The following is a 19,945-nucleotide window of genomic DNA, read 5'->3' as shown; positions in this document are numbered from 1 at the left end:
GCACTAACAAGTTATAGAGTAAATTTTTAGCGCTTTATATTCCACTCTTTTTATCTCACGTTTTACTCGCGAAATAACTTTATCTAGTGCGCGAAGTCAACTTTTTACTTCTTTTGCGACTCTTTGTAATCCATGTATAACACTTGTTATGCGAAACATTTTTGAGTAAAGACTTTTTAGTACTTCTCCTGATTTTTCCTTCTCACACAAATCTTTGTTAAATTACGATTTCTTACTATAATTACTTGTCGCTATCAATAACTGACGATGCTTCCGATTTATTTGATATTTACATCGGACGAGGCATTTAATACGTTTGTAACTATTTTTACATGTGATACGTTAATTTCTTTGTCGGAATTAACTTTGATTTCACAAATTTTACAAACACAATACGTCTGTATCAATTGAAGTAATATTGAAACAAATTAAATACCATACATTTAGAGCCGATTTGATAAAATTTGTTTTACTTTAGGCATTTTTAAATCAATATAAAATAACGAGAGTATAGTCAGTCGTGTAAATAACACACTACCTACCTATATAATTCACGATCAATCGCACAAGTAATACATCTAAAAGAAGACGAAAGCTAAAATAATTCATTGTATCTGTTCATAGTTAAAAAATACTACGAAAAAGCTGTGCCCTACAATCAATCTGATAATTGCTAAATTATAATTAAGAACTAAATTATTGGAAACAAACCTAACCAAGTGTGAGCTTCGATAATAACTGAAATGTACTATTTTTGTTTTCGTTACCATATTCGTATTTGTATGTGCTTGGGTAGAAATCTTCTTTTCTTTTTTTTTTTTTTAATACAGTTTTGTTTATTTTTTTTTCATGTATAAATAGCAATTAAAATTCTAAATTAGCAAAATAGAATTGAAAATCGTAAATATACAAAAATTAGTTATATAAAATTTTGTATACAACATCGATGAAGTGTAAAACGAATTTGTAATTTACTTTGAATTTTCTAAGACTTACTTAAAAATGTATGCAATTTTTTAGAACTCCCTAGCCCTATTATGATACACGATAAAATGCACTACAGTGACGTCAAATTGAATCTAATATGTTACTGACTTAACCTCACGTGTCTTACGTCTATATATTATTATTTTTTTTCAGCATTTTAACATACAGAACTTCTGAGTCAATATCGCAAAATATCAATTTTATAATATGAAGTAATAAGTATATGTATCGCTATATCTAGGTTTAAAAAAAAAAATGAATCCGGTCTGAATTGTATAGTGATTCAAAAAAAAAAAAAAATAAATATTAATCAAGAAATTCATTTTTAATTTCATGAAATTTTTAACGACATTGACATTTGTCATCGTCATATAGCTACTTATAATCTTTTTTACCTCAAGAGAGTAATTTTGGAGGAGCGCAAGGCTTAGTACTATTTGGTACTTTTATTTTTTTCCGCATTTTATTAACCAGCCGCAAAAATTAAACGCGCAATGGTTTTTTATTTTTGTATAAAAGCATTAAAAGCTAAAATATTACGAAAACCATAGTGCATATAAATAGATACAAATATAGTACAATATATAATTTCATTTATGTACGGACACAATGTATATTTATTGTTTAAAGTCGTGCCTAAAAGGCGTTATTAGTATATTTTATGCACAACCACTAAAGCTACTTCCAATTGCCGTCATAACAGTTTTTTTAATTCATTGAAATATTAAACATATACCTATAAACTTTCAGCCCTATACGCATATGTCATACATGTCTAAAACACGTGTAATTACTATATGATAAATAAAGCGGAGTAATGAAACAAAAAATGGCTTGCTTAAATGTCGACTACACCTTATTGAAAATAACTCAAAAAATGACGCTACTGCTCCGTCGTTTGGGACCCACGCGGCCACACGATTTGGAAGACAGTCGTCTACTCGAACGCGTTCAAAGAAAATCCCTAAGTCGTCCAAGACATACACATTAAAAACTTCTATTTTTCTCTTGAATATACTCGTATACCTCAGTACGATTAACTTAATCTATTCACTTATCACTTAGTAATAACTATAGAATTAAAGCTGTAGTAGACAGTATCACTTACAAATTATTTCGTCGCTTCATTTCAATTGAATAATACGATCGTTAAATTACCGTAACGAAATACAATATACGCAGACTGCAGTTTGCGTATAACGCAGAATATATATATATAACATAATTATCCGTATAAAAATTTCGTTTTCAACATTATTGTTTCTCTATAAGCCGCCCAACACAATTAATTTGTACGTAATATACACGCTGCGTCTTGTTCGCCTGCCGGACGACGACGGATATCGAATTAACCACGGAACTGCGTCTCGGCGGGAAGTTTGTGATCGGCGCCAACAACGCGCATTTGCAGTAATAGCGAGGAGCGTTATTAGCCGTCGCTGGGTGTACTACGAAAAACTCGATTAAGTGTTTTCGTCGGTGTATAAAACCGACGGGACCGTTGCCGTTTTCGTCAGTGTGTCGTCCGATCTGCCAGAGGGTCTACCGTGCAACACAAAGCTGCGTAAGGGTTGTCGGATAGATATTCGGTTTCGAGGGTAACAAAATATAAAATTCTATACTTTTAACGCGTTTTACAGAAAAACTTCATCTCGACGACCCAAACGATGAACACCATTTCAACCAAGAAAATCGCCTTCCTGGCCGCCGCGCTGGCATTGGTCGCGGTCGTCGGCTACACGGCGGCGGACATGGCGGATGTCGGCTTGTGCATCAGGAACTGCGCGCAGTGCAAGAAGATGTTGGGCGCCTACTTCGAAGGGCCGCTGTGTGCGGATGCGTGTGTCAAGTTTAAGGGAAAGATGATACCGGACTGCGAGAACATCGAATCCGTGGCACCGTTCCTCAACAAGCTCGAGTGATTTGCGCCTAGCACCCGTCACCCTTAGACCGCGATTATATTATACGTCATGCATTTCGAAAATAAATAATCATATTGTACACGCTATACACAGGCTGCAGCCATACTTACCGATTATTTAGTAAATATAGTGTTAATGATTATTATTGCGAGATCATTTTATGTATTCGTTTAAAATAAAAACATAACTCATAATGCGATTGTATGGTATAATTGTAATCAACAACGATAATTAATATACTAAACCGATACTTATACTATTATACGATTTTTATTATTATTTTTATTTACACGAAAAAAAAAATATTTCCAGTGATTTATTTCTGGTCTCAGAGTGTTGTCGAGGACTTTTGACGTGATGTTTTAAGGCTGACGATGAAGAAATGTGTTAGAAAATGATTATTATTATTATACTACTAATGGTACACTAAATACGTATACAATACATATTTTTAAATAAATCTAAGCTATCAGTTAAATTTAAAAGTGAAAAATATGAAAAATTTATGAATACAAAAAAAAAACAGGTCTTATTTTATAAAGAGGTTGAGAAATTTCAATAGTATTTTGATTTTACGTATTTTTCTATGAATTATAGAAAATATTCAACGGTACTTCTTCTAACATCGTTTTGTAAAAAAATGGTACTGGGAATCATAAAAAAAATAATATATTTTGATCACTGTGAAATAAAAATACTCAAATTAAATCAAACAATACAGTAGTGCACTACAATGAAACAATTTTTATTGAAGCTTATTATTATATTATATAAATATAATAAACGATAAAACCTATTGTAAAATATTTAATACCTAACTGCGCAGGTTATGAGACTATGGCGGGACTGAGCTAGCAAATTTTCGTATAAATACTAAAAAAATGAATGGCATAATATAAAATATATTAATAGTATTACATTATTATTTTTTAATAAAATAGAACACGTCAACATAAAATTTTTTTCGGCGTATCCTATAGGCAAAATAGGTACGTTACTGTACAGTTCAATATTGACCACATTACATTTAAAATATTAATTAAACCCTTAGCATATAGATATACAATGCGACAATGGGTGTATCCGATAATGTGTAATTTGTCAAATACAAAAATACTTAAGTGAAATTAAAAACGTATAAGACAAAAACGGTTAAGTGCATGTTAAAACTTAAAATTAAAACGAAATATACGAAAAATCATCACATATAGAGTATTAAACGTTATACGTAAGTATAATAATAGTATGTTTTAGAAATTTAGAACACCTGTCCTTCAATCATCATCGTAATTTCGTTTTGAGTTATAGGATTCCACGTAACCGAATAAAAACTTTGAGTGACTACGAAAACACGGAAAATATAAAAATATTATGTCTCGAGAAAAAAATGTATAAATACTGTCGTAGGTACCTAGAATTCAAATAGGTATTTGTCATGACTAAAAAAGCTTTAAAGCTGCATGGTTCACTGCCGTGATGCCGTGTGCTTTTTATCGTATACTAATTCTCCGTTGTAATAACGGCATCATTATCATCGTCAACGACATCATTTGTTTAGTAAGCCATGAACTACCAGGAAATGTTTAGAATTGATAGGATTTCAAATTTCGGATACAAAACGATAGTGTGCGTAGCTGTGAGTCTGGCTTAAAATATTACTATAAACTAAAGCAATATGGTACATGTTACTAGTAAAATTAGAATGTTAATACTTTATGATTTGGTAATAGTAATTACGATTCAATTAATAATTGTGTTTAATAGCATTTAATCGACATATAATTTTTTTTACCTCGACAAGATTTTTTATGTGTTCTTCAAACTCATTACATATAAGTAATCTAACATAAATCTTGATTTTTTGTCAATTTCAATAACTCGTCCGTTTTTTCCAATCATTTCTATAAATCATTATAATTAATTACATTTGTTGATTTTTTTTAACAAGGCCTATATATATATATTTTAAAAATGATTAAAAAATGCAATGTGCTATAATGCTAATTTCCCTACGTAGAAATTGACGAAACTTCTGAAGTCATACAGTAATTATATTATCAAGGCGATTCATAATGTTATATGGCTAATAAAAACTTTTGTAAAACATTTTCTTTGTGTCCAACGCAAATAAATTATTTTTTTATTTTTTGTTTTAGATGTAAAATAAAAAGTATGATTTTTATATTTTAAAATACCTTCCCCTCAGTTCATTTTTATTATTTTAACTTCCATACAGTAAAAAATCAATTAAAAACTACACTACATAATTGTATTATACTGCCTATTACGATGAAACGGGTAGACTAAAATATTTAATCAAAATAATAAATTGATATGTCATAGATAGATGAAATTACGAATTTTGTTTGCTGTCTATTAGTACTATGAAATAATGCGATTACGACAGATCAGACGTCAAACTTGATGATGATTATTAGATAAGACGACCAGTAGTTAAAAATTTCAAAAAATTATTTATGACATTTGAGTCACCAAGTCTCGTTCACTATGACCACATCAACGAGGGTAATGAGTAATGACAAAATAATCGAATATTTTCTAATCAATACATAGATACTGTATTTTAATGCAAATAACAAGCATTAATTTCGGCTACCTACAATGGTGCAAACTACAAACGATCAGAGTATTATTTATAACAGATGCTTTACTAGTCTGTCGATAAAAATAGATAAGATAGACTTAACACTTTATACTTATATTTTTGTCTAATTCGTGTTTTTACCTGACCGTATTTAAAATTATCTTAAACTTACATAATACCTGATAATTTTTCATTATTTAAATACTCTCATACTATATGGAGGTGTAATTATATATATATATATATATATATATGATTGTATTTTATAATGTAAATATATCTATATAAAATGGTCAATAATACGAATATTATTTTTAATACTCATTCACCTAAATCACTTTGATAATAAATTCTATACTAATGTTTTAAAAAAAATTTACTTTTGTGTTTTTTGATACACTCGTTTGAATTTTCATGATTTTCTATATACTTCTTCATAGACATTTGACTCGTTTACTTTTAGAGTATATTCTTCTTCTAAAGTATTCATTTTGTTATTAAAAAAGTAAGAACTCTAGTAGAAAAAATATTTATCAAATTAAAAGTATTTAAAATAATTTCAAACACTTTTAAATTCTAGAAATTTGTATGATATAGTTAACCAGATTAAAAATAAATAAATTACTTTGTTATTAAAATATATTTAAAAAAATTTATAATATTGTTTTATATAAACTTTAAGAATATTATATATCTACATTAAAATTCAAAATTTACTAAATAATCATTAATTTATCGCCACAGGCATGTATGTACAGTCAAAGACAACAAAAATTATTTACCATTGAGATAATTGCCAATTGGTTAAAAAATATATATATCTGCTTAATAAGTTTTGTTTTTATTAAATTATCATAGTGATTTCAATTGATACACATTAATACTATTGATATGAAAGGTATCAGTAATAGTTATTATATTAATTTGAATTATTTTTGTCATAGATTCAATGTTATTGTTGAACAATTATGGTAAGTATATTCTAAACGGCTATATACCTATTTAATGTATTGTAAATCGACAATTCAAAATAAAAAAAAAACAATCCCTCTAATTCCATTGTTTTGAAAACTAAATCATTATTTTACAAATAAATTAACAATGATCTCAGTAAAATATATCCAATTTATTATCTCAAACGAGTAATAATTTTATTAACAGTCAAGACAGGCTGAAAACAGTTATTATTTCGTATTACATTAAAATCGATACTTAAAATGTTCGATTTATTTTGATAAAAAATAGAAAAATTTTTCTCTTTTAACATTAACTTTAACATTAATCGCATTTGCATTGACAAATAAAAAAATAAAATGTATATCATTTATTTATATATAAAGGATAATAAAAAATATTAAAACTTTTTACAAAATAAAAATACGTATAACAATAGCTAGATTGCATCATTTTAATAATAATAACAATAAATATTACTTATGATTTATTCTAAGATACTTAGATACGGTTAATAAGTAATTTTTGTTCTACAGTGAATCTAAATAAAAATGTTGTTGCGATATATTATCACTAAGTATATCATTCATCTATATCATAATATTATAATTTGAATTATACTCATACAACACTTTTATATTTAATAAAACCATTGCAAACGAAATGTTCGATAATGGACGTGTCTAACGCACCAGAATAATTAAGTCGTCTCTATTTCGACGATATAATAATAATATGTCAAATTAGCCACATGCTAGTGCGCGGCGGGCAGTGGGAATTTTCAAAACGAAAAAATTCGATTAAATTGTATAAACTGCGAGTATAAAATGACCGGCACCGGTACCGATTTCGTCAGTGTTATAAGTTCAGACTTACGAGGATCTACGACTAGCACATAAGCTTTTACGATCTCAAAGGTGAGTTGGGTGACGGGTTTTTTCCAGAGCAAGGCTCATTATTAGGCGTTGACGGTAGATTATTATTATTATTTTTTTTTTCCAAAGGAAATAAACTTGGAACTTTTTGAAACTCAAACGATGAACACTTCTTCCAAGAAAATCGCCCTACTGGCCGCCGCACTAGTATTGATCGCGATCGTCGGTTACACGTCTGCGAACATGGCGGATGTCGGCTTGTGCATCAGAAACTGCGCTCAGTGCAAGAAGATGTTGGGCGACTACTTCGAAGGATCGCTGTGCGCAGACGCCTGCGTCAAATTCAAAGGCAAGATGATACCGGACTGCGAGAACATCGAATCCGTGTCACCGTTCCTCAACAAGCTCGAGTGATCTGCGCTAGCGATTTCGCAATTCGAGTATAGTAGTTAAACAATAAACATTTATGTATAGTTGATAGGATAATATTATTGTGATTCTTTTATAACGTGTACGCGGTTTTTGGTTATTGAAACGTTCTAGAAATAAATCATATTATTCGTTACGAGTAAAATAAAATCGTGTTGATTATTACGGTAGGTATAATTATATACGAAGCACGTGGTACGTTCTAGAACGACTTGACCCGTGAAAATTTTTTTTTTTTGGTCAAATCCTCTAATTAAAAATGTCATGTTCAATGATATAATATTATGATAGCACATTACATTTTGTTTTGGCTTCGGAGTTTAAATAATTTATTTTCAGTACCATATAGGGTTATTCGTGGACAAATATTCGTAAAATCATTGAATATTTTGGGTTAAACCTCAATTAGTGGTGGTGGTTGAAATGGTAGTGATAGTACTGGTGCAGGTTATTGGTGATAATCGGTGATGATCGCGTGGCGGTTTCTAGACGTCCTGTACGTACGACATCCTCCAATAGGCTTTCGACTTCGGGGACTTGTCGTCGGCGTCATGTAACCTGGACTGAACGGAAGTCGATGACGGTTCGTACGCGTAGTCACCAGAACGATAGAAATACGGTGACTTCGGTAACGATTTTGAGGACCCGTGACCATGGTACGCATCGTCTTCGTCGTCGCTGTCCGCGGAAAAGTGACCATGGTAATCACGTGGCGTGTCTTCGACCACATCATATGAGCCTTGCCCGTGATTGATATTGTATACGTCTGCGGGATCGACGTCGTCGGAGTTGCTGCGCGTCATTGACACGAACGACTTGGGTCCTTCGTCGCTATTCGATAACGGGCGACCGGAGTATGGCGACGGTATGTCATGATAATCGTCAAATTCACCATCAGTCTGTTTACCACCGCCTACGCCATACGAATATTTTGACGCCGGACTACCTCCACGGACACCCCCAAAACCTCCCCCACTACTCCCACCGCGCAGCGGTACAAAGTCATGACCGTGCAGCGCCGACGAAGAACTGCTGCTGCTGCCGCTCCCGTGATTCTTGTAACCAAATGGCCGTGGATGATAGGTTGGTGCCTTGGGTGCGCCATACTTGTTAGACTTGACAGGCTTTTTGGAGTCCAAAAAGTTTGGTAGAGTTAACGGCCTGTGACAAAGGAAAAAAAGTAACGTCAATACGTGTAACGCAACAAAGTTACATAATATTATTAATAATATTAATATATGCTACAATATGTAATTATGGTATAACATATTATCGTTTATATTTTCATACGTTACAGTTTTTACGGTTATAATAAATTATAATGTGGAATGTTTGTATTTCAAACTACTGATTCAATAAAATAGTAACAACAATATTGGTAATTTTACTTGAAATATTAATCGACTCAAATAATGGCATAACGTTTCTAATGTTTTTTTTTTTTTTTAGAGTTAGTAGAACTTAGGGAATAAAAAATTAAATTGTACGACATAACGCATTGTCTCCATTTCTAACGGGCTTGGCATTAAAGCTTGAACATTGTTCGAGAAAATATTAAACGGATTTAAATATTTCGTTGAGATCGAAATATCAACATGAATATCATCTCATAATTTTTTAATCGTAATATGGTTTTATTGCCGTCGCCGCACGCACCTGTGGTTGCCCTTGTGGTCGAACTCCATGGGCACGTACTCGTAGTGCGAGTTGTGGTCGCCGTCGTCAAAGTCGTCGCTATCATCCTCCAGTTCTTCGTTCGGACGCCGGCTGCTGTAACCGCGGTAGTTGTTCACCGGTCTGGTTCTGGGCGCTTCGAACCCGTGCCCGTTGGCCGCCTGGAACTCCTCGTCCACGTCGTAGTCTACACGCTGCTCCATGATCGCTTGCGTCATGTCCGGTAGCCCGTCCGTAGCGTCCCGCTTGATCGGCGTCGTCTTGGGCACGTCCAGCCCGACCAGCACCATCTCGTCCGACAGTGGCGGGTCGTTGTTCCCGTCCGCCGTCTCGTTGCCGGCCAGCGAAGCGACTTCGGTGCCCCGTTTAAACCTCTTGTCGTTGCCGCCGAATATGGCGTTCGAGTTCATCACCGCGTTGCCGTCCAGCTCGTCCGTCGCCTCGATGATCGTGATCACCCGCGTTCCTGTTGCGTCCGTCAACCCGATCCCAGTGTCCACGACCGTGGCGTTGCAGTTTTCGCAGAACTGTATCTTTGCTTCCGTCATGCTGGATTTGAGATTTTTCTCCACGTTCGACTGCAAGACACCGGGAAAAATGTGCAAAAATAAAGTATCGTATACAGTATAGTTAGGTATATGATTAAACGTGATATAGGTTTTTTTTTTTTTTTAACTCTGTAAGACTCTAGAAAATTACAGTAAATAAGACAGTAGCGCAAAAAAATGTTTTTCAAAAAACAAAAGATAGGTTTAATGATTTAAAAATAATTGCTATTTGATGTACTAATGTTTAGATTATACCTATAGGTTAAAAATAAAATAATAAACGCAGTTTATATAAATTAAAAACATCTTTTAAGGTTACAAAACGCCCGTTTTTAGTTTCATATAAGTATCTGCATCGTAACGATAAAACAACACATCACGTATTTATGTCGAATCCGATTTCAACCATCGTGCACATTACAATGTATAGCTGTATAATAGCAAAATAATAATAAGTTTTTAACTTGTCTTGAAAATAACTCCATCTCTTATTAATCCAAAATATGCCAAATATTCGGTAATTGATTTTAAATCACTTTTTGAAATTTACAATCAAAATTATTATTTTGAATTTTAACCACTCAAAACGTAATAATTTAACTTATACTTTTAAAAATAATAATATTAACTCATGGAAATAATGGAAATAAATAATTTGTTTTATACGTGACTTTAAAATTAAAAAAAAAAATAATTTACAATTATTTGCAGTACTTATACTTTTGAGTAATATAACTTAGAAAAGAGGATGGCTGTGTTTTTATTAAACAAAATATTATTATTACTAGGTATATCATTTAGAATCAAATTAATTTAGGCGATAAAGTTTCATATTAAACATCGACAATGTCGATACTTCGTCTTACATATTATAAATTATGATTTAGAAAAATTAATATAAAATATATTCTAAGTACTAACCAGTCTAACATTGGGTTCGGCCGTATCTAATGTCGTGTCGGCCCACTTGCTCAGATCCATCCTAGGTATGACGCCGCTCCTACACGGGACCCTCGGATTTCTATAACACAATTAAAGCCATCGATTAAGTAATTATAATGGTGTATAATAGCGATGTAATGTACTAATATATTATACAATATACGTACAATTCGTGATCCGACAACACCATTGGATACATTTGAACCGTGTCAATGATGTCCGTATTGTCGCAAACCAAACGCGCCAGTCGGACGTTCCTAATCTCTTGTAACTGATCTATAATAATAAACGCCAACGATGTCATGATCACTGCAAAATACTTATTAAGCAAGACGTAGGTATTTTAGCTATATTTACCCGGTGAAAACGATGACGGTTGGTCGGGCAATTCGTACCAAAACCGATCACCCTTCTTCAACAAACTGAATTGCGATGCGATAATGCAACTGAACGTCGGTCCGACGACACTTCCTGGAGCTGGTTTTTCCGACACTCCGCCTGACCACAAGTCGATATCGAACGGTGATCTTATAATTATAATAATTGCAATAATTAAACATTAAAAAAATTGATTTTAAGTTTAAAACAATAATAATATACGTGCATTACCGCGTAATGACTGTATTTTAGTATGCGGACTACCAAAATGTTTTCTTATCCAAGTTGAAGTTAAGCAAATTAGATCAGTTTAATGATATAAAAGAAAAAAGGGAAAATAAGAATTTTCAACCTCGAACAATTTAATATATATTTAGAGAGAAACATTTAAAAACTAAGATTGTTTGATTGCCGTATAATCGAGTTATGATTATATTGCCTTACTAAACATCCAATTGTTTTTTGGTAGACCGTAACTATAAAAAATAATTATTATGTTTAATTTTGACTAACGAATAGATCGTTTGATAGCGTTGTATAGTGGAATTAGGCATGAATCCCACCATTTCTTCAAATCTGTTGGCCACAGTCAACCCACAATGGCGTCTATACTCCATGTAACCGGGCAATCCGAAGTCCCTACCCCTCTGAATGTTGAACGACACTAGATCGAAACCAAACCCTTTTCCCGGCTTTTTGATCAAATTATTTGTCACCTCTTGCGTTATCGAATCGTCCATTGCCTGTGCAACTTGGTTCATGAGGCCCATTAGGTACTCGTCTAAAGCGCCGGCTCTGTACAAATCGAACGGCCGCCGAATCAAGTCCGACAGTTTTTTAGAAGCTGAAACAGTACAAAATACATCACGTCAAACGATGTCACAAGTTTAAATTATTATGGTTTGTACCGATAAAACCGTGAGCTTTGCTCCAGCGTTCAATAACATTCGGCAATAAAGAATGACCGAAACGAAAGGCCGCCGCCGAAAACGAAGCCAATATATTAGGATTTGCATGTGAATCATATCCGTCCCAATATCCCTAAAATTCGACAACAATATTATAACAACACAATAAATAATTATTATAGCGTTTTATTGATAATACTTTATATTGATTTTATCAAAACAACATTTACTTTTTTTTTGTTCGTCAGACTATATTTATCCATCATGTCTTTCCCTAAAAGTATGGGCAGAAATTCGTTGTACGTTATGTGTTGTATTTCAGCTACGACAATTCTCTTGGCTTCCTAAAATCAAAGTAACATTATCAACTGTTCGCCGTAAATTATGCGTTAGGCCAAACCGCTTACCTGATAGAGCATTTCGTCATTCCAATGTGGATTTATTTGCGACAGTTCCTTAGCTATCCGGTTATGTTCTCTGGCCATCAGTGTATGAATGCACGTGAGAACGAGCTGTTCGTTCACTCTAATTTCACCTACATAATAAATTTGTTCATAAGTTAATCAACGAAGAAAGATTGTTTTCTTTTAAAACATGTTCCCACACAATTAAAAAAGTTACAAGTTAATATACTAAAAATTAGTTAAAAATAGTTTACAAAATAAATACTTACTATGAACAAATCACCTATAACTTTTTATAAGTATAAAAATATTTGGTAACTGAATTTTTTTTTTGTAATTTTTAATCACACTACAAAAACTTTAATTTTTTTTTTCTAATAATATTTTTCTTTGAAAACACATGCATATTATAACATTTTTTTATAATACTCGTGTATACTATGTAATATATTTTTAGTGTGTACTATTAATTCTCCATACTTTAAATGTATACGTATTTTTATTAGTGTATTATACATAAATATTGTACAGGATGGGTAGATGTAGAGAGTTCAGATTTATGAAAAAATATATACCTATTATCCAAACGTGTTTTTAAATGTTTTGTAAATATTAGCCCTCGTATTCCCTTTATAAATGCCTCTAATTCGTATAAAAGTTACTCTGTTATGTTATAGTATACAACCAATACGTGCATTTAATTGCTACAAATCTGATAAATAAATTGAATTATTTAGTAAAAGTATTAGAAAAAAAAATAACGTTACGAACCTGATTCAAAACAATACTGAGAAGCATTCGACCTGATACAACCTTCGTCCGGAATGTTCAACTTCATGGGCAACAGTTCTTTCAGCCCCAAATTCGCGAATGCCGGGTTCATCCTCAGCTGTCCTGTGTATCCAGACCTAAGATACTGGGAAAACGCTTCATCTACTCCGTAAATGGTATTGCCGTCGATCACTGGGGTGAGTAGATTAAACGGGGACCTTGGTCCTACAATACGAAGTAGAGTGGGAATTAAATAGAGTAAAAAAACGTTATCAGCCCAGAGCGGTGGGTTGTTCATTTCTAATATACGATTACACCTACCCAATTTACAGTCGGGCTTAATGCCTGGAAACGCTCGCACGAAATCCTGACACTTGACGTTGTGTTTCCTATAAAAATTATCGTCTTCCGGTATTTTAATCTCGTAGCAATATTTGTTCTTCAAGTGGTCCGGACGACCACAGCACTCCTCAGGTTCGTTTCTGTTCACCGGATCTGCGTTAACACATGAAAAATAATATAAATCAAATAAAAATCAATAAAGTCGTAATCGAATTATGCTTACCTAACGGGGTGGCTGTCAGGGTCAAATCGTGATCCATGAACTGTCCCCAGGCAACCAACATTACAGTTCCTGCGTGCTCGTGCAGTCCTTCGTCAGGGTGAATGGTTCGGGACACGACCCTGGCCATAGGTAATGGTTGACCGGAAACCGATATCTTGGGCGCGGACAACTTGTCGGAAAACCGTGGTGTCATCAACCTGAAAAACGAATACAGTGGTCCATAAAAACTAGTATAAAGCCAAAAATGTGGTGATTAAATATACCTGTTGAACGTTGACATAGCCGCGCCCCACGTTGGATTTTTCTCATTGTTGCAAAGCCCGTCGGGCCTACGGTACTTACCGGGTTTGCACACTACTCTCGTCATACACGACGGGCACACGTTCCTGATGAGCGTCTTGGACGTGTCAATAGCAGGCAAGAATTTGTTCACGTCGTCGGCGTTCAAGTCATACCTGCGACCGATAAAAAAACAGTTACAAATAAAAAATAATCTGCATCTGTATTATACTAAAGGCATATATAGTGTAAAAATTGATATATTTATTATCATGTTGGTCGTTTAAGGCTTTACATTTTTGCGAGCACTTGCGACACGTCTAGCAGCAACTCTCCTAGTCTGGCAAAGTGCACCGGGCTCCATTGTTCATTAGGTTCCAGCAGCGCTATAACATATTATTATATTACAATATGCATTGTGAATAATAATTATTTTTATTAAAAGATCTATCGTCGGAATTCCCGATCGAGTGAAACTAGAACGTCTTCCGTGTGTATTTTTACTCACTGTGACGGTTTTGGACGTCTAAAAAAGCTCTGTTGACCGTGTCGTACGTGATGCACATGTGAGCCGCCGAACGGCGCCTGTCAAGAAAACACTCGTATTATGTAACATATAATTTTGATCAGTGTTAGGTAAAAAACTCTATGATTTATCGATGATTAAATTTTATAATCATAGCATTATTATATCATATTAAAGAATCGAGATTTTATATGGATGAAAAAATAAATATAATTTAGCAATGAAAACCCATCGTTTAGTGAAAATAATCAAAATTCTAACGTAATCCATGATAATCGATTCATTTTGTTTAGCAATTTAGTGTTACTTGTATTCATTATAAAATATATAATTTTAAATTTTAAACAAATTATATTAAAAAATTCAATACATATATATTTTGTTTACTTAAATTTATAAATTTTAAACGATAGCTGAATAAAAATTTATTACACACTACACATCAATCATAAAATTTTTTTGACCAATAATGATGATAATGTATAATCCCTATCTGCATTACTTTCAACATGAATCGGTAAACTACCGGAAATATCGTTATTACTGTTATTAGACTTTGTTATACTTTGATAGTTTGAAAATAATAAAAAATAATTTCATATTCCAAAAAAAAACATTTTTTAGTTAGATATCGTATTAATGGAACATTTTAAAATTCAAATAATAAAATAGTACAACATATATGTGTAAAAAACTAAAATCATAAATGAAATTCACTCAAATTTCGAATATTGATGTCACCAGTTTTGCATACATCAAAAGAATCTACCCGTAATAAATCTCATGTTAAGACAATTAATTTTTTTTCACGTTATTTTCGAAACTTACGGTGAACCTTTTCCGCTGTTATAAATGAAATGCTTCGATCCTTCTAGCACGACGGCGCAATCGTTGCCGTCCACGCCTTCGACTGGTGCGTATTGTGCGGCGTGTCCAAAATACCAGACGAACGAACACAGCACGAACATTCTGTAATCAGTAGTAATAAGGTTATAATTAATTAGAGGTGGGGATCATAAATATTCTCTTAAAATGTATTTTACATGATACGCAACTACACGGTGTAATCATGTAGAAATTTAGAAAAAAAATAATCCGTATAAATTATCTATTTTCTTCTCTTGATTTAAACTTTTCCTCTGCCCTCCGATAATAACATAAAAGTCAATTACAATTACATTCATCAATTGAGCTTGAAAATGTAATTACAATCAACTCGCGATATAACGAATGAAATTACCAGTCTCTTGAAAACATCGCGATATTAGAAAAAATTTAATGTATTTTGATCCCCTCGATATAGCGAAGCTTTTTTGATCAAAGCTCTTGCGATGTAACGAAATGTACAAGTTTGGAGCTTGCTATTACGAATTTTAAATTTTAATTAAGATATTATACATGTCTCTAGTGTATAACTCTATGAAAAATATATAAAAATAAATATGTTACTATTTTAAAAATAATAAATGCGCATGTATAATGCACAGCGATATTATTATATTAAAAGCAATATTATTATACATTTAAACTGAAATTAAACAATAAATACATACTTATATTACTCGTGAATTTTATACATAAGCTGTATGCAATTAAATACAATTATTAAATAAAAATGTATTTGTTTTTTATTGTTTTAAATTTTGAATTATTCTTAAAATCTCGTTATAACGAATTTCAATGTAATGAACTTTCGATATAACGAATTTTTTTCACGGTCCCTTGAAGTTCGTTTCATCTTGAGTTTACTGTATTATATTAACATTGTACGTGAACCGTTCGTCTCTGTTTTTATTTCGAGTGTTATTACTATTATATTCACCAGCTTTTATCGATTTTTATCGTTATTATTAATTTTGTTTTTCTGTTCTTGACGATTAGTCTACAAATAATATTGATGAGATATAATTTATAAGTTTATAACGTGCAAATAGCTACGGATGAAAATAATTATTACTCTTGCGATTTTTCTATCATATTTTTGTAAACCGTTTTTGTTGATATAATAATAGCACGACGTACCGGGCGCGGATCCAAGGGGCCATGCCCCGCTGCCCCGCTCCTGCAGACTCTAATTTTTTAAACTTTTTCAAAAATGTTTCTATACTCCATGTAAAATTAATTTAACCTAAGAATTATTCACCTCTTATTTCACTTATTTTATCGTACCGATAAGCCGGAATGTAAATAATTGTATTTACCTATATTATTAGCCGCTTACATAATACGTATTTACATCTGCACTACGTATTTTTATTAGAATTGGGCTGAAATCGTATTCAAGGTGTCCCCTGCTCCCCCGTAAATACGTCCCGGAACCGCGCCTGACATAGGTTAGGTCTGACGTGCGCTAACAATATAATATTGTATTCAAATGTTTTAACCGCCGCGGTTACATCATGAATTCATAAACAACGTTTGAGTCTTACAGAACGTTCAAAGAACACGTGTGTACACGCACGCGCGCGCGCACACACAGACATTATCATCGTTCAAACAGCGTTCTATACATACATCGGTTCGCAACAAATTCGCGCGAGTGTTATATATTATTGTGTCGCGTTGATTTTCTTTTGCCGTAATATTTTATACGTATCATACCATAATGGTATATACTATATATACCAAGTCATACACGCATCACGAGCGTAACCGACCAAATACGCGAGCGCGCGCACGCGAAATATTCATTTTTTCCGGTCATTCAGCCGTGAACAAAAAAAAGAAAAAAAAAATATTCGTTTTTCACCCGGCACGTGGAAAACGAACCGACGGGAAACTCGCAACGTTCACTTGTTCGCGCGTGTTTGTTTTCATATTATTATTATTATTATTATTATTATGCGTTTCAAATTTCACTCTCCGCCACGACTATACAGTGTGATGCGATTGTACGCATCTGATATAATATCGTAAAGTTTTCTAAAATCCCACTGCATTTCTTTCTTCTCGCACGGCAAATAATATTGGAAAAACGTCCCGAGCGCGTTTATTGCGGTTAGACGCGCCCGCGCACTCGCTCAATAATACGTAGACGGAGATCCGCGACGATTCAACAACAACGTTCCAACCACCGCGCGAGACGATTAGTCGATTTCTAATACAATATTACGAGTATATTTATTATGTTCACCCTCAATCGCACGTTTTGCGCGCACCGTACCCGCATTACGATTTGATAGCGCCGAATTATTGTGCGATTCCGTCACAACAATAATATTGTACGTTTACGCAGAAACTGTAACATAACTATATACGTGTTAATGTGTGAAATGATCGCCTCTGAACTATGCGCCGCGCTCGTAATTCGTGTCGAGTTGTTCACGGAAATCAAATCAAAACATATGTTTACAGCTATATTTTACCAGTGACTTGTGTCAGTTTAACGTTCATAAAAATTTTTAAAACAAGGCATTACACGTTACTATATATGGTTCGTGATAAACGAGACGTCTAGAACACGAGGGGCATAAGTGACATTATTTGAACTTCAATAATCAAGCTCAAAGTTCACAGTATAGTTGCAAAAATCAAAATACGAAAATGTGTTATTTGAATTTTTTCTGTATATATACCTATAAATATGTAAAATGTAAAAGATATTTTATAATTTGAACAGGACATTTTGGATCTATAAGAAATATAAGTGAGATAAAAATAAAAACTCAAGACTTCTGATATTAATGATTATTAATTCAATAATAGTGACATACACACGAACTTATAAAACGTTATATATAGAACAGAAAACCTCCGTAGAATTAATCAGAATAAATTTGTCAATTTGAGAACTAAAACCTTGTTAGGTCAAGATTATTGATTAACTATATTATGACGCTGTTAATTCACTAAAATGGCCATTTTATTTAACAAATTTGTTTGTAACATTTCTATAAATTATTTTATATAACACATGCAATTTTTTAATTATGTATATAGCTCATGGTTGATTAATCAAACGTATTTTTTAAATATGAACCTTTCAATAAGATCAGAAATTCAAAAAATTTATTGTTGAGAGATTAAAAATTCATTGTTAAAATATAATGTTCTTTTTTTATATTAAAAGTAACCTAACCTATCTCTAGTATTATAATTTAAAATTTATACTTCTTGGTAGACGCGCTGATGAAATCAGAGATGGTTTGAAAGTAATATTTCAAATTTCTTATAGCTGCTTTCAAATAATTTCAAAAAAATTACTAAAAAGGTAAAATTGACAAAATTTTGGAAAAAGTTATTTCAAACAGATAATGTTATATGCTTGTGTTAAATCATTTTTTTGTAACTAAAAAATTCCCAAACTAATTTAATTTTTAGAGTGGTACCAATATCTTAATGGATATATTTAACTACCTACCCATAAAGCTTTACTGTTGTTCTACTTGTTTTATTTATTGTTTTTAAAAGTTATCACAGTAGCATTAAATAGCTGTAGGCAAAACTATCCTATAAGTTAAATTAAATAGTAGAAACTAATAGCTTATGAATTTATGATACCACCTTTAGTTGACTGAGTAATTTCTACACTTGAAAAATACAGCAGCTTAAACCTAAATTGGGTAAATTCTATTCCGTTAAACTTTCCAGATCCAGCGATTTATACATATTTTTTATATACCTATTCTATATACTTTTACCATTTTAATTCCATGTATTTTGTTTAACATTAAACTTGGTAATTTTACGAAGTACACATTTCGTTATTTCTAGTGCTACAGTCTCGAGCCCTGGTCGGCTGACCATGATAAATTAATAATGATTATTAACAATTTAATATTATTCAACTTACCGCAGCCCCATGATGGCGGCCATCCGCTCGTAAAGTAATCGCTTAAGTAATTTTCCCCGGACGATTCCGGTCGTGTGCACGATTGACGTAATCAATGCCCGCGAATCCGATGATGTATTTGTAAAACCGGAAACGGCAGTTGTCTGAAATCGCGTTTATAATATGATAATAAATGATCTATGCATAAACGTACAGACGTACAGTCGGTGAAAAACGATTAATCGATTGGTAGATCGTTTACAGATCGATAGCAACGAGACTGTCGTGATATTCCGTCCGGAGGTGACCCTACACTGGTGGCTGTACAGCGCGCGCCTCCCGTACTTCTCGCGCCTGATTTCGATACGTAAACCCCAGTGAGAAAAAGGGGGGATGGCAGAGTGGGA

General features: G+C 32.8%; 3 protein-coding genes across 3 annotated transcripts; 2 read left to right on the top strand and 1 right to left on the bottom strand.

Moving 5' to 3' along the window:
- Window positions 1-2,457: 2,457 nt before the first annotated feature.
- On the top strand, window positions 2,458-2,995 carry LOC112593001 (eclosion hormone-like). The gene is made up of 2 exons (XM_025337190.1): window positions 2,458-2,551; window positions 2,628-2,995. Exon 2 carries the CDS (start codon window positions 2,655-2,657, stop codon window positions 2,907-2,909), a length of 255 nt encoding a protein of 84 aa, XP_025192975.1. The 5' UTR covers window positions 2,458-2,551; window positions 2,628-2,654; the 3' UTR covers window positions 2,910-2,995.
- Window positions 2,996-6,934: 3,939 nt separating this feature from the next.
- LOC112592967 (eclosion hormone-like) lies at window positions 6,935-8,032 on the top strand. The gene is made up of 2 exons (XM_025337146.1): window positions 6,935-7,385; window positions 7,473-8,032. The coding sequence occupies exon 2, from the start codon at window positions 7,506-7,508 to the stop codon at window positions 7,755-7,757; it is 252 nt and encodes an 83-aa protein (XP_025192931.1). The 5' UTR covers window positions 6,935-7,385; window positions 7,473-7,505; the 3' UTR covers window positions 7,758-8,032.
- A 138-nt stretch (window positions 8,033-8,170) lies between these two features.
- On the bottom strand, window positions 8,171-19,831 carry LOC112592966 (peroxidasin homolog). Its single transcript, XM_025337145.1, has 17 exons — window positions 19,560-19,831; window positions 15,596-15,736; window positions 14,750-14,826; window positions 14,537-14,627; window positions 14,226-14,417; window positions 13,963-14,159; window positions 13,719-13,892; window positions 13,398-13,622; window positions 12,630-12,757; window positions 12,453-12,566; window positions 12,223-12,355; window positions 11,828-12,158; window positions 11,294-11,463; window positions 11,104-11,212; window positions 10,916-11,015; window positions 9,429-10,024; window positions 8,171-8,933 (listed from the first exon to the last, which is right to left on the bottom strand). Exons 1-17 carry the CDS (start codon window positions 19,580-19,582, stop codon window positions 8,258-8,260), a joined length of 3,477 nt encoding a protein of 1,158 aa, XP_025192930.1. The 5' UTR covers window positions 19,583-19,831; the 3' UTR covers window positions 8,171-8,257.
- Window positions 19,832-19,945: the final 114 nt, after the last annotated feature.

Source organism: Melanaphis sacchari, unplaced genomic scaffold (assembly GCF_002803265.2).
Source record: "Melanaphis sacchari strain LSU unplaced genomic scaffold, SCAv2.0 Contig19_pilon_pilon, whole genome shotgun sequence".
Lineage (NCBI taxonomy): Eukaryota > Metazoa > Arthropoda > Insecta > Hemiptera > Aphididae > Melanaphis > Melanaphis sacchari.
Note: the sequence above shows the minus strand (reverse complement) of the source record. Positions and strands in the feature narration are given on the sequence as shown.